The following is a 14,206-nucleotide window of genomic DNA, read 5'->3' on the forward strand; positions in this document are numbered from 1 at the left end:
ATTTGTTCTTAACTGACTTGCCTAGTTAAATAAAGGTAAACAACAACAACAAAAAAATGTGTGGGGTACAGAGATGAGTCAGTCATTAAAAAATCATGTTAAACAATATTATTGCACACAGAGTGAGTCCATGCAATTTATGTGACTTGTTATTCACATTTTTACTCCTGAACTTATTGACTCAAGACATTTCAGTTTTTTAAATAATTTGTAAATCCACTTTGACATTATGGGGTATTGTGTCGGCCATTGACAAAAAAAATGTACATGTAATCTATTTTAAATTCAGGTTGTAACAAAATAAAATGTGGAATAAGTCAACGGGTATGAATATTTTATGAAGGCACTGTATGTGTCCTAAAGTAGTCAAAAATGTAGTATTCCATATTCCCAAGCATGTAATGTGGTTCTACAAACTTGTTGGATGCATTTGCTGTTTGTTTTGGTTGTTTCAGATTATTTTGTTCCCAATGGAAATTAATGGTAAATAATGAATTGTGTCGTTTGAGTTACTTTTATTGTAAATAATGTTTCTAAACACTTCTACAGTCGTGGCCAAAAGTTTTGAGAATGACACAAATATTAATTTCCACAACGCACAGTGAGTCTTCGCCTCACTGTGCGTGCAGATGCACTTACACCTGCCTGCTGCCATTCCTGAGCAAGCTCTGTACTGGTGGTGCCCCGATCCCGCAGCTGAATCAACTTTAGGAGACGGTCCTGGCGCTTGCTGGACTTTCTTGGGCGCCCTGAAGCCTTCTTCACAACAATTGAAGCGCTCTCCTTGAAGTTGTTGATGATCCGATAAATGGTTGATTTAGGTGCAATCTTACTGCCAGCAATATCCTTGCCTGTGAAGCCCTTTTTGTGCAAAGCAATAATGATGGCACGTGTTTCCTTGCAGGTAACCATGGTTGACAGAGGAAGAACAATGATTCCAAGCACCACCCTCCTTTTGAAGCTTCTAGTCTGTTAATCGAACTCAATCAGCATGACAGAGGGATCTCCAGCCTTGTCCTGGTCAACATTCACACCTGTGTTAACAAGAGAATCACTGACATGATGTCAGCTGGTCGTTTTGTGGCAGGGCTGAAATGCAGTGGAAATGTTTTTTTGGGGATTCAGTTCATTTGCATGGCAAAGAGGGACTATGCAATTAATTGCAATTCATCTGATCACTCTTCATAACATTCTGGAGTATATGCAAAATGCCATCATACAAACTGAGGCAGCAGACTTTGTGAAAATTAATATTTGTGTCATTCTCAAAACTTTTGGCCACGACTGTACATTAATGTGGATGCTACCATGAGTATGGATAGTCCTAAATGAATCGTGAATAATGATGAGTGAGTTAGAAAGTTAGACGCACAAATATCATACCAAGACATGCTAACCCTCTCACCATTACAATAAAGCCTTCATTGGGGGGGGGGCTATATTTGTGCGTTATTGGCATTCAAGTAGGCAGATATTTGTCCAGTATGACGTAGCACTGAGATAAAGTCTCTCACTACAATGGAAGTTAATAGGAAAACGACTTTTACATCGCAAAAACGTCTATCATACATGTCATATTTTAATACTGGCTGATATCATACCTCGGGAGGAGATCTTCTCTCGAAAAAGCCATTGATCCTATTTTTCCGATATTCCTACCTTTGAGAAATGTGTAATTTAATGGAGGGTCTAGCACATTTTTCCTATTTGTCTGCCTCTTTAGTCCAGGGTGCATTGCATGGTTCTGTTGTCAGAGATATTATACAAAAGAGATAGGAATCCAATGAAAAAAAATACTTATAATACCCCACAGAGCAGACTGTCGACCAATTGCGTTCAAGTTGTCATGTTGCATCACACGGTTGCTAAGATAATCATCACGCAATCCCTTCTCAAAGTCAATGTAAATGTCGAGAAACGTGCCTATTTTCCTTGAAAAAAACACATTATTGCGTTTCAGAGAGGAACTGTACAAATCAAATGTAATAGCTATTTATTTGCTTTACTTATTTGCCATTCACCTGACCAACTGCTTTTTACTGTATATGTCAAAGCACAGGCTTATACTGTATGTTGGCCAGTTGTTTGAGAAAAAAAAACTAGTGATATTGGCAACAGTAGCTGTGCGGGTCTGGGATCTGATAATGGTGATGCATGAGCCATGAGGTGAAGGAGAATTGTGCCAAGTTACCAAACTTCATGCAACCAGCCAGCCAGGCCTACAGACCGAGAGTATGAGGCCGAGGCAGCACAGTAAAAAAACTGAGCAGCATGCAGTGAGAGTTGGGGGTTGCATGGTGAATGGAGAGGGAACCAAATCGTTGTAACTGGCACGGCCATATTCAGTGGGCACGACGGGTGGGCCGGCCCATACACACACTGTACTGGATACTGGAGGTGTAATTCTCACTACTTACTGTCTCGCTCTCCTCCCCATCCGGCAAGGTATTAGACTCACTGCCATAGTGCAGAGGGGAGTACACCCAGGTCCTGTCCTCTGGGGGCTGTCGGTGCACAACCGACACAGCAGAGGGCGTCAGAGAGAGGGAGAGAGCGGGGGCCATTGGACGCACACAGAGAAGCAGAGGCAGGCAAGAGAGATAGACAGGACAAGGCAGGCCAGGAAAATTAAATAAAATTAGAAATGCCAAAGGAGGAAATGCCAGGACAGAAAGTGTGAGCTTGGAATATAGATTAGCCTAACTGCAGGGGAAATAGGGAAATAGGGAAATCTTATTTGAACAGAACACAGTGTAGAGGGTTAGTGTAATAAAATATTATCATTTCCTTCAAAAGAATGTAAGTCTTTTCCTATTTCCTGCTATCGCTGTCAAACGTCTTCAGTTTTAATGCTGGCTGGAATGTATCATGTGCCTAAGAATGGCTTTCTATGACTATGCTATTTCTATTTGATTAACCCCTCATCAATCTCAAAAGCCAAGGTGAAGTGGACAAGCAAAAAGGATGAATCTACAGTATGCATCAGCCAGAAAACAGGGTGGGAGTGGGTGGTTGGCGACGGGTGGTGGGTGGAAAGCGAGGGTGCCAGCACTGCCAACAACCAAAAGGACATCTTCTCTCAAAGCATCTTCCCCCTTCATTCTCAATAAAGAAAAGTGCTCTGTGCCTTGCATTTACTATTATGTGCATTAAGTGTTTGGCCGGGACAGCACCTCAGTGCTGCTCTGTCTCTGAGGCCACTCAGGTAGAGACAGAGGGAGAGACTGAGAACGAATTTAAGAGAGAGAGAGAGAGAGAGAGAGAGAGAGAGAGAGAGAGAGAAAGACAGGGAGTGGGAGCGGGAGGAGAGAGACAGATGGCCTCAAATGAGAAGCCAAGCGCCTCCTCCTATAACTCAGCCACCTCATCCCTTCTTTCTCCTCCTTTTCTGCCCCATCACTCCCCCTCTCTCTCTCTACAGGGAGAGTCTTCTCCAGCCGTTTGATTTGATTCAACATGAAGAGGAACAAACCCCAAGCGGAGGATGAGGTGGATGAATAAAGTTAAAGCTACAGTCTGCTATTAGAAAAACAACAAAATGTTATAAAGATTTCAAATTACTATTGAAAAGATTTCCAGATTGCAGACTGAAGCTTAACAAAAAAGGCCATGTCCCTTTTTGTTCAAATGATATAAAACACATGATGAAATAAAAATGATCTGCAACAGTAGGTAAAGCATGTAATGTGTCATGACCTCTTACGCATCAAGGCACCATAAAGCATCCTCTGAGAAAAGATGCTCGTCAAGGGAAGTCAGTTTATAAGTCATTTGTGTGAGATCTTGTGCATGTCTTTTCATTCGGATCCGTCTATTTCAAAGTCTGAGGATCAACTGAGGAATCGCTACAGATAGAGCACTAAGACTCTAGGTAAGCAGACTGGAGGACTAAGCTACAGCAACTCCATCCACAGCTATAGGCCATTGATATCCTTATAAACATGTGCTATTGACTAGACATGAGAGCTTGGGACTATAAGGTTCTATCTGCAAAAAGATGATTCTGAGATAATTGGCTTTAAAGTTCCGAACCCTCATTGGTTTGAATGGTGTCAGCAATTTTTATCTTGTGTTCGTTTGAACTTAAAACCATGAACTGGGGTATTCAGAGTAATATATAGGTAGAGAGCATTGAACAGAACAAGGCTATGTAAATATTTTTTTTTTTTACAAAAATGCAGATAGATGCCTACTACGAGAGCTTGGGACTATGAGCTGGGAACCATAGAGAGTCCAACTAACTTACACTGCAGCTTTCTCCTCCGACAGGACTGGAGAGAACACCCAGGTTCTCCCGTCTGCAAGCTGACAGCACACCCCCAGATAGAAGGGGGGGTGGAGAGAGAAAGAAGAAAGAGAGAGGAGGGAGAGAGAGATGGGGGAGAACAGAGGGGTGAAAGGGATGGAGGACAGACAGATGAGACGAAGATGGAACACGGGTGGAACACGGGTAGAACACGGGTGGATCACGGATGGAACACGGGTGGAACACGGGTGGAACACGGATGGAACACGGGTGGAACACAGGTGGAAATGAAAGGTTCATTATAGAGGTGGTTGCTGTTTTGACTGTGATGGTGAAGGGTGAACAAATGAAATGTGATGAATGGATTTACAGGTCTGGTGCCCTCCTCCTCTCACCCCCCCTTTCTCCTTCCTCTCACCACCCTGAGCCTCTGTCACAGCTTAAACAGATAAATCAGAGGAGAGAGGGAGTGTGAAAGAGAGGGAGAGAGGGTGTGAAGAAGAGAGGAAGATAAGGGAAAAAGAACGAGGGATAGGAAGGAGACAGAGTAACAGAGTGAAAGACAGAGCGAGAGGGTGAGACAGAAACAGAGAGAGAGTGAGTGTAAAAGGGAGGTGGTGACTGCTGATGATAAATGAATAATTCAGGCTGTAGCCACTCAACAGTAGCTGGTGAAGTGCTTCTCTGCCATCTCCCCTGGGCCTGCTCTGACTAGAACAATCACTTCAGCCCTCTCTCCATGACCTCTCAAAGTAATATCCGCTCCGTCTCTCAGGACTGGTACAATATCCCACACATTGTTCTGATGAAGAGTCATGTCTACTTTGACCAGTCAAATCCCAGAAGACAATCATCTTTTCATGCAGTTTACTGTTATTTGCTTTGAGATCATGATGAGATGACACAACCATACAACCCATAGAATGAAACCGTTTAGAAGCCCTAAATTAGAACGCTATTAGAATTCAATTTAGAATGTTATATGACCTAATACGTGTCTTCGGCCGGCTAAATGACCACAGGTGCATGGATACAGAGAGACACAGCGGTGATAGTGGTTGTCTAAGTGTTGCCTCTCTGTTTCTCCTGAACTGCAGCATGAGAGTAGAGAGGCAGAGCAGGTCTGGTGAGTTGAGATGGTCATCCGATGACTAAGAGCTCTCAGACACAGACCTACTGACCCTCAGAGCCTCCAGGGTCACAGTGTGAGGTGTTTCATTGCAGGAGAGACTGTCCACCCGTCAGAGCAACACCAGAGGAAACTTTCCTATCTGGACTTCTCATCACTTCTCACCACAGACTCGTACATCAATGCATGGCTCTGGCTCCGAATTCAGTGTCGTAGAGCCTAGACTTCTACAATAACACCTGCCAGATCAAAATCAGGCTGTCTGAAGAGAAGTAATCTGTTCAGGAGGACAAGGGCCATGCAGTTAAGAGATGTCAGATCAAAATCAGGCTGTCTGAAGAGAAGTAATCTGTTCAGGAGGACAAGGGCCATGCAGTTAAGAGATGTCAGATCAAAATCAGGCTGTCTGAAGAGAAGTAATCTGTTCAGGAGGACAAGGGCCATGCAGTTAAGAGATGTCAGATCAAAATCAGGCTGTCTGAAGAGAGGTAATCTGTTCAGGAGGACAAGGGCCATGCAGTTAAGAGATGTCAGATCAAAATCAGGCTGTCTGAAGAGAAGTAATCTGTTCAGGAGGACAAGGGCCATGCAGTTAAGACAGATGTTTGAACAAAAGAGAGAATATCTCAACTTCCCTATCTGCTGAATTCATAGCCTGAAGTACTGTCCTATTTGTCTGGGCCCACATTTAATTATGTTTAGTGCCAGATTGAGATGACATAAAGTGCTTAGGACAAAGCAGAAATGAAGCTAGGGAGATGGACTGACTAAATTAACCCTTAAACACCTCAAATCCCAGTCTTAACACTCCACCCCAACCTACTCTGAACATCCCAGAACATTCTGAACACTCCACCACAACCCACTCTGAACACCCCAGAACATTCTGAACACTCCAATCCAACCCACACTGAACACCACCGAACATTCTGAACACTTCAATTCAACCCACTCTGAACACCCCAGAACATTTTGAGCACTCCACCACAACCCACCCCAACTCACTCTGAACACCCCAGAACATTCTGAACACTTCAATCCAACCCACTCTGAACACCCCAGAACATTCTGAACACTCCAACCCAGTCTGAACACTCCAAACCACTGTGGTGTCTTCTGGTATAACACACGCCCATGCAGGTGTCTCACCTCACTCTCTCTCTGCTCCCTCTGGATTCCTACTGTCAACGATTCTGTAGAAAGGCATGACAGCATCCAAATCTGAGACTCACACACCCTCCCATGACCCAACACTAATAACACACACTGACCATCTGCATTACGGGTGGCAGTTACACACACATGGACAAACAATATTTAACAAATCAAAAATGGAAATGATGGCCAATGGAAATGATGGGAGCTAGCTGTGTATAGTCTAGTGTCTGCTGTTGTCTGTTTCATGTTCTGCTGTATACCTGCCGACTGACAGATTTAAACCTAGGAGATATTTAGCAGCTAGGATACTGTATGTTGTAACTGTGCTCTATGCCTATAGACATGGTAGCAGTTTGTATTTAATATCTATCATGACTGTGCCTTGTGTGCCCAGGGTCCTATTCATTAGGCACTAAATGGATGAAAACAAACTGAAACAGGGAGAAACTGTTTTTTTGTTGTTACAAAATGTTTTAAAACGCTTTGCTAAGGAATACGACCCAGGTGTGTGTGCATGTATGTTGTGCCAATGAAAGCACAACTTACAAAGTAGATGTCTGTGATTGTTACGTCATCCTCGTCGTCTTGGGAGGCTTGGCTGGTGCAGCCGGACACTGACACCATGCTGCCCCGGTGGTCCCGCTCAGCCTCCACCACCACCGCCTTGGAACTGGCAGGGGCCTCAGCAGCAGAGGCTTCAGCAGGGGCCTCAGGAGCATCAGGGGCCGGGGGAGAGGTGGAGGGTGGGGCAACAACAGCAGCAGAAGCCTCAGCTATCTCACTGAGAAGATAAAGGGGGGGTCAGTCACACACATGGTAGAATTACTGTACACACCTGCTCTCACACACATTCTCTCTCTCCTTCTCCCTCCCACTCCTTCTCTCTCTGAAACCAGCCCAGACAGGCAGAGCTGTGACTGACTGATTAGATCAATGGGAACAGAGGCCACTAACCAAGACGTACACTACCATATGGCACAGTGCCACCACAATCCCTCTATTGTCAAGACCCAGATCATTAACTACTAGGAATGACTTAAGCTTATCCCAGATTGCTTTCTCAGCTTGTGTGTTTAGATAGAGAGGCAGAAATGTGAAGCCTGGCATTCCTAAAGAGCAGTGACATCATCTCAGACTCGGAGAAGGACCTGTTTGTTGGGAAATAAGTATTTCATGGGGGTGAGGGGCTGGTGTTGTAGTTGCAACCAGGGACCTCAACTCTCTTTCTACCTCTCTTTTTCTCTCTTGCTCTCAACAAGTATGTGAGTCTGAGGCAGCTTTGAGGAGCAGGATCTCCAGGTGGCTAATTCCCCAGTCCCCCTGTCTACCCCTGTCTACCCCGTCCCCTCCACCCTTCCCCTACTACCCCACACAGCTCCCCGAGGCCATATGTCTAACTTGGTCTCAACCTCCCCAGACCCATCTGACATAGTTCCACTGCCCGGCCACTCCATAACTTTCCTCATGCAATGCTGTCTGTCTGTCTCACCCTTTTACAGTCACTGTGGTCTCACCCTACTACCCTACCTGTCTGTCTGTCTCACCCTTTTACAGTCACTGTGGTCTCACCCTACTACCCTACCTGTCTGTCTGTCTCACCCTTTTACAGTCACTGTGGTCTCACCCTACCTGTCTGTATGTCTCACCCTTTTACAGTCACTGTGGTATCACCCTACTACGCTGTCTCACCCTTTTACAGTCACTGTGGTCTCACCCTACTACCCTGTCTCACCCTTTTACAGTCACTGTGGTCTCACCCTACTACCCTGTCTCACCCTTTTACAGTCACTGTGGTCTCACCCTACTACCCTGTCTGTCTGTCTGTCTGTCTGTCTGTCTGTCTGTCTGTCTGTCTGTCTGTCTGTCTGTCTGTCTGTCTGTCTGTCTGTCTGTCTGTCTGTACTCTCTTAACCTAATTAGATGGCTGCTCCAGAGAACATCCAGAGGCAGCGATGATCTGTCCATAACAAGGGACTTAACAGCATAGCAACAGGCCACAGCCACCCCAATAACGAAATGGAACCTAGAGTGAGGTGTAAGGTGGGGACTTAATATCACCGCCAAATGGGAACATGGCTGCCCCACGTCCCAGAGCGGAGGGTTAGATAACCTAGGTGTTAGCCTGTCCAGGTGAGACGTTTTCGGGTTAGTTTTAGTAAAAAGTGCGGTAGCAGCAGCGGCCCGGGTTCCTATTGGGGTAAGAGCAGCCCCAGAGGTAGGATCTGAAACACTGACTTTATACCTGGGATTCCTGGAGTTACAGTGAGTGCTGACAAGTATGTTAAGTATACCAACATGGTGCCCGTTGAAATGTTAATAACTCTGTAAATGCATGGCTCTGGTTTCAGTGTGTTGGATACTGGGTGTGCTGCTCGGTAGAGTTGAGCCTCCTCTCAGGGATTGTGTAATAAATCTTGATCTATGTAGAGTAAGGTTGAGGCTGTGTACCTGGTCTCTGGAGATGGCTGTGGGACCGTGATGATGGGCTCGCTGTCATGTCTCTTCACCTCCACCTCCACCGTGATGGTCTGCTGCTCCTCCTCACGCACCTCCTCCTGGGTCCTACACACACACAGATGTGCAATGTAAGTACACACACGTTCAATGTATAGTACCAGTCAAAGGTTTGGACACACCTACTCATTCCAGGAGTTTTCTTTATTTGTACCATTTTCTACATTGTAGAATAATAGTAGAGCCATCAACACTATGAAATAACACATATGGAATCATGTAGTAACCAAAAAAGTGTTAAACAAAAATATATATATATTTGAGATTCTTCAAAGTAGCCACCCTTTGCCTTGATGACAGCTTTGCACACTCTCATCCCAAACCATCTCAATTGGGTTGAGGTCGGGTGATTGTGGAGGCCAGGTCATCTGATGCAGCACTCCATCACTCTCTTTCTTGGTCAAATATACCGTCCACAGCCTGGAGGTGTGTTGGGTCATTGCCCTGTTGAAAAACAAATGACAGTCCCACTAAGCGCAAACCAGATGGGATGGCGTATCGCTGCAGAATTCTGTGGTAGCAATGCTGGTTTAGTGTGCCTTGAAATCTAAATAAATCTCAGACAGTGTCACCAGCAAGCATCCCCACACCATCACACCTCCTCCTCCATTCTTCACAGTGGGAACCACAAATGCAGAGATCATCTGTTCACCTACTCTGTGTCTCACAAAGACACGGCGGTTGGAACCAAAAATCTTAAATTTGGACTCATCAGACTAAAGGACAGATTTCCACTGGTCTCATGTCCATTGCTCGTGTTTCTTGGCCCATACAGTCTCTTCTTCTTATTGGTGTCGTTTAGTAGTGGTTTCTTTGCAGCAATTCTACCATGAAGTCCTGATTCACACTGTCTCCTCTGAACAGTTGATGTTGAGATGTGTCTGTTACTTGAACTCTGAAGCATTTATTTGGGCTGCAATCTGAGGTTCAGTTAATTGCCAATTTCTGAGGCTCGTCACTCTAATGAACTTATCCTCTGCAGCAGAGGTAACTCTGGGTCTTTCTTTCCTGTGGTGGTCCTCATGAGAGCCAGTTTCATCATAGTGCTTGGTGGTTTTTGCAACTGCACTTGAAGAAACTTTCAAAGTTGACTGACCTTTATGTCTTAAAGTAATGATGGACTGTCATTTCTCTTTGTTTATTTGAGCTGTTCTTGCCATAATATGGACTTGGTATTTTACCAAATAGGGATATCTTCTGTATACCACCCCTACCAACACAACTAATTGGCTCAAACGCATTAAGAAGGAAAGAAATTGCACAAATGAACTTTTAACAAGGCACACCTGTTAATTGAAATGGATTCCAGGTGACTACCTCATGAAGCTGGTTGAAAGAATGCCAAGAGTGTGCAAAGCTGTCATCAAGGCAATGGTTGGCTACTTTGAAGAATCTCAAATATAAAATATATTTTGATGTCTTTAACACATTTTTGGTTACTACATGATTCCATATGTGCTATTTCATAGTTTTGATGTCTTCACTATTATTCTACAATGTAGAAAATAGTAAAAATAAAGAAAAACCCTGGAATGAGTAGGTGTGTCCAAACTTTATGGTATTTTAAGTGCACACACGTGAATAAGCACACACACAAGCGTAAGCACACAAGCAGGCACACACACACGCAATACAACTCAGCGACAGGAAGGGTGGTCACATCCATAAAAACACAGACCAATAGAGTGACCTGACACACCCTAGCCTATTGGCCTTACTCATTGGTCAGAGCCAGAATGACTAGTGCTGTGAGAACACCCAACTACCAAGTCCTTTATGCAACGGAATAAGTTGTGCATTCAAACAGGCCATGTAGGCACAGTAGTGTTGTTACCTCCCATCATGGCTGACAGACTGGGTGTGCCTCCTGCAGAGAAACACACAGAGAAGTTAACGTGTTGTAAACCTGGGTAGGTACATCAACTCGGTTCTGTGGCTCTGACAGTTCAACACAACCAGGGATTGTTTTTTATCCAGTTATGAATATGGTATAGCCATTATATTATACATTTTGACTTATGTTTTAATTCTCATTAAAAAGAGGACACACTCCATGAATACATAGTCCATAAATAAGCCATTGTGTCCATAGCTGTACCTTCTCTCAGAGCTGTTGTTCTGGTTCCTGTAGCGGGGGCGCTCTGCTCCAGCGTCTGAAGGAGACCTCTCTGGGATGGACAGAGAGGTGGTGGAGGAGAGCGTGGTGGCGATGGAGGCCGTGGTCGCCTCCTCAAACGACGGAGGGGTGCAGGGGAGAAGGTCTGGTCGCCCTGAGAGAGAGAGAGCGAGAAGAGACAAGGGGGGGCGAAGTGGGTAGAGAGGTTATCAACAGGTTATCAAAACACCTGCATTCAGTCTCCGTCAACAGCTAGGATAAAATGATAGTGCTGTGTGAAGGTGGAGTGTGTGAATTTGACGGTGGGGGGTGTTTGTATAATCTAGGTCCCCCTACCCTCGTCCTCCAGCGTGGGGAAGCTGCGTGCACCTCTCAGGTCGTATATGTTATCGTCTCTCTCCGAGGGCAGCTGGCTGGCTGACCAGGCGGCTCCAGGGCCAGTGTACTTAGGCACCGTCAGGCCCACACGACCCTTCTTAATGGGAGAAGACTTCAAGGCTGAGGAACACACAGATAAATAACATCACTTGTCCTCTTACCACCAAAGGGAACACATTCCTACGTGTGTGTTTGAGTGTTCAATATCTTTCATATTTTCTCATAATGTTTCACCTCCCAATACAAAATATATAACAGAGGATTTGCAGTGAAAAAGTACATCCATTCAAAAGAGATCAAGTTAAATACATCAAGTTCAAAACCAAGATTCAAGCATAACACTAAGTGAATTGAGCAGGTCTTTGTTTTCCTGGAAGCCGTGTGTGTGTCAGTCTGACTGGTAGTATAGTCTAGTCTGGTCTACTCACAGGAGCTCTTCTTGAACACATTGCTGCTCATGAATTTGAAGAACCTGTCTGCATAGAAGCCAGGCCGATGGACTGACACGGTGTCCTGAGGGGGGGGAGAGGAAGGTATGGGAAGATAAAGAAAGCAAATGAGAGAGAGGTAGCAAAAACAGGAGAGAGAGACACAGCGAGAGAAAGAGATAGGGAGAGAGAAATAAAGAAAGACGGCGAGAGAGAACAACACATTTACTTTAAATACAGTCCATCTCTCCAGAGCGAGGACATTCTTAGTTAGGATGCTGCACGCCTCACTGTATGGCCTAGTTAATTCATCCTTTCTCTCTAGAGTAGGACAGGCCAAACGGCCCAGGACACACACTCTCTCCAACTCATCACACATGCACCAGTGGGCTAAGATCACATGGCTGGACAGGACACATGACACTGGGGTGTTTGGTTCAGTCTGACCCAGAAAGAGATGGTGAGAGATGACCCCCCCCCCCCCCCCCTCCGTATCTCCTCAGTGAGGTACCAGAGACTCCTGCTGTTCTGCCCCATCCTCCACCTCTCCCCAGCCCCGGATGCTCCTGAGGCCCCTGCTAAACCCTCTGCTGCTCAAGCCCCTGGCCCGGAGTACCCTGCTTCGGCCCCGGAGGCCCCTGCCAGTCCTTAAGGTGGTGGTGGTGGAGGCTGAGCGGGACCGCCAGGGCAGCATGGTGTCAGGGTCTGGATTCACCAGCCAAGTCTCCCAGGATGACAACAATCACCCACATATACTTTGTAAGCTGTGCTGTCATTGGCTCAACACACATGCCCACACCCCCGAGAGAGAGAGATGTGGTATAACCCCAGTCATTATGCTGGTTTCCCAACACGTCACACCAGGCTTGTTAGACCATGTCAGAGGGGAGCGAGTGAGAAAGAACAGTTCTACCGTGCCTTCAGAAAGTATTCACACCCCTTGACTTTTTCCACATTTTGTTGTGTTACAGCCTGAATTTAAAATTGATTACACTTAGATTTTTTGACACTGGCCTACACACAATACCCCATAATGTCAAAGTGGAATTATGTTTTTCAAAATGTTTTCAAATTAATAAAAAAATCAAAAGCTCAAATGTCTTGAGTCAATAAGTATTCAACTCCTTTGTTATGGCAGGCCAAAATAAGTTCAGGAGTAAAACATTGCTTAATAAGTCACATAATAAGTTGCATGGACTGCATGGAATAATAGTGTTTAACATATGACAACCTTATCTCTGTACCCAACACATACAATTATCTGTAAGGTCCCTCAGTCGAGCAGTGAATTTCAAACAGATTCAACTACAAAGACCAATGGAGGTTTTCCAATGCCTCGTAAAGAAGGGCACCAATGGTAGATGGGTAAAAACAGAAAAAGTAGACATTGAATATCCATTTGAGCATGATGAAGTTATTAATTAATGGCTGTGATAGAAGAAAACTGAGGATGGACAAACAACATTGTAGTTACTCCACAATACTAACCTAATTGACAGAGTGAAAAGAAGGAAGCCTGTATAGAATACAAACATTCTAAATCATGCATCCTGTTTGCAAAAAGGCACTAATGTAATACTGCAAAAAATGTGGCAAAGCAATTACCTTTTTGTCCTGAATACAAAGTGTTACCGTATGTTTGGGGCAAATCCAATAAAACACATTACTGAGTACCACACTCTATATTTTCAAGCATAGTGGTGGCTGATCATGTTATGGGTATGCTTGCAATCGTTAAGGACTGGCAAGTTTTTCAGGATAAAAAAACAAATGGAATGGAGGACATGCAAAATCCTAGAGAAAAACCTGATTCAGTCTGCTTTCCAAAAGACAATGGGAGATGAATTCACCTTTCAGGAGGACAATAACCTAAAACACAAGACCAACTCTACACTGGAGCTGCTTACCAGGAAGACAGTGAATGTTACTGAGTTTCCAAGTTACAGTTTTGACTTAAATCTACTTGAAAATCTATGGCAAGACCTGAAAATGGTTGCCTAATATTGACCAACAACCAAATTGACAGCCCTTGAAGAATTTTGAAAATAACAATGGGAAAATGTTGCACAATCCAGGTGTGGAAAGCTCTTAAGAGACTTACTCAGAAAGACTCACAGCTGTAATTGCTTCTAAAAGTGCTTCTACAAAGTATTGACTCAGGGGTGTGAATACTTACAGTTGAAGTCGGAATTTTACATACACTTAGGTTGGAGTGGTTGAAAAACTAGTTTTAATGA

The 14,206-nt window shown here is 44.6% G+C and overlaps 1 protein-coding gene across 4 annotated transcripts in view; it reads right to left on the reverse strand.

Moving 5' to 3' along the window:
* The window catches only part of LOC115151784 (phosphatidylinositol 4-phosphate 5-kinase type-1 gamma), a 73,588-nt gene that overhangs the window by 4,035 nt on the left and 55,347 nt on the right, over positions 1–14,206 (reverse strand). The window contains exons 11-17 of one of the 4 annotated variants that reach the window (XM_029696005.1): positions 11,970–12,054; positions 11,500–11,661; positions 11,146–11,317; positions 10,882–10,914; positions 8,982–9,095; positions 7,080–7,314; positions 2,418–2,504 (exon numbers count right to left, since the gene is read on the reverse strand). In XM_029696005.1, the coding sequence (XP_029551865.1) occupies positions 2,418–2,504; positions 7,080–7,314; positions 8,982–9,095; positions 10,882–10,914; positions 11,146–11,317; positions 11,500–11,661; positions 11,970–12,054 (888 nt within the window). Of the gene's footprint in view, positions 1–1,375; positions 2,505–6,524; positions 6,569–7,079; positions 7,315–8,981; positions 9,096–10,881; positions 10,915–11,145; positions 11,318–11,499; positions 11,662–11,969; positions 12,055–14,206 lie in introns of those variants that run through there. The other 3 variants (XM_029696006.1, XM_029696004.1, XM_029696007.1) reach the window with 3 other exon arrangements.

Source organism: Salmo trutta, chromosome 17 (assembly GCF_901001165.1).
Source record: "Salmo trutta chromosome 17, fSalTru1.1, whole genome shotgun sequence".
In the NCBI taxonomy this organism is placed as follows: domain Eukaryota; kingdom Metazoa; phylum Chordata; class Actinopteri; order Salmoniformes; family Salmonidae; genus Salmo; species Salmo trutta.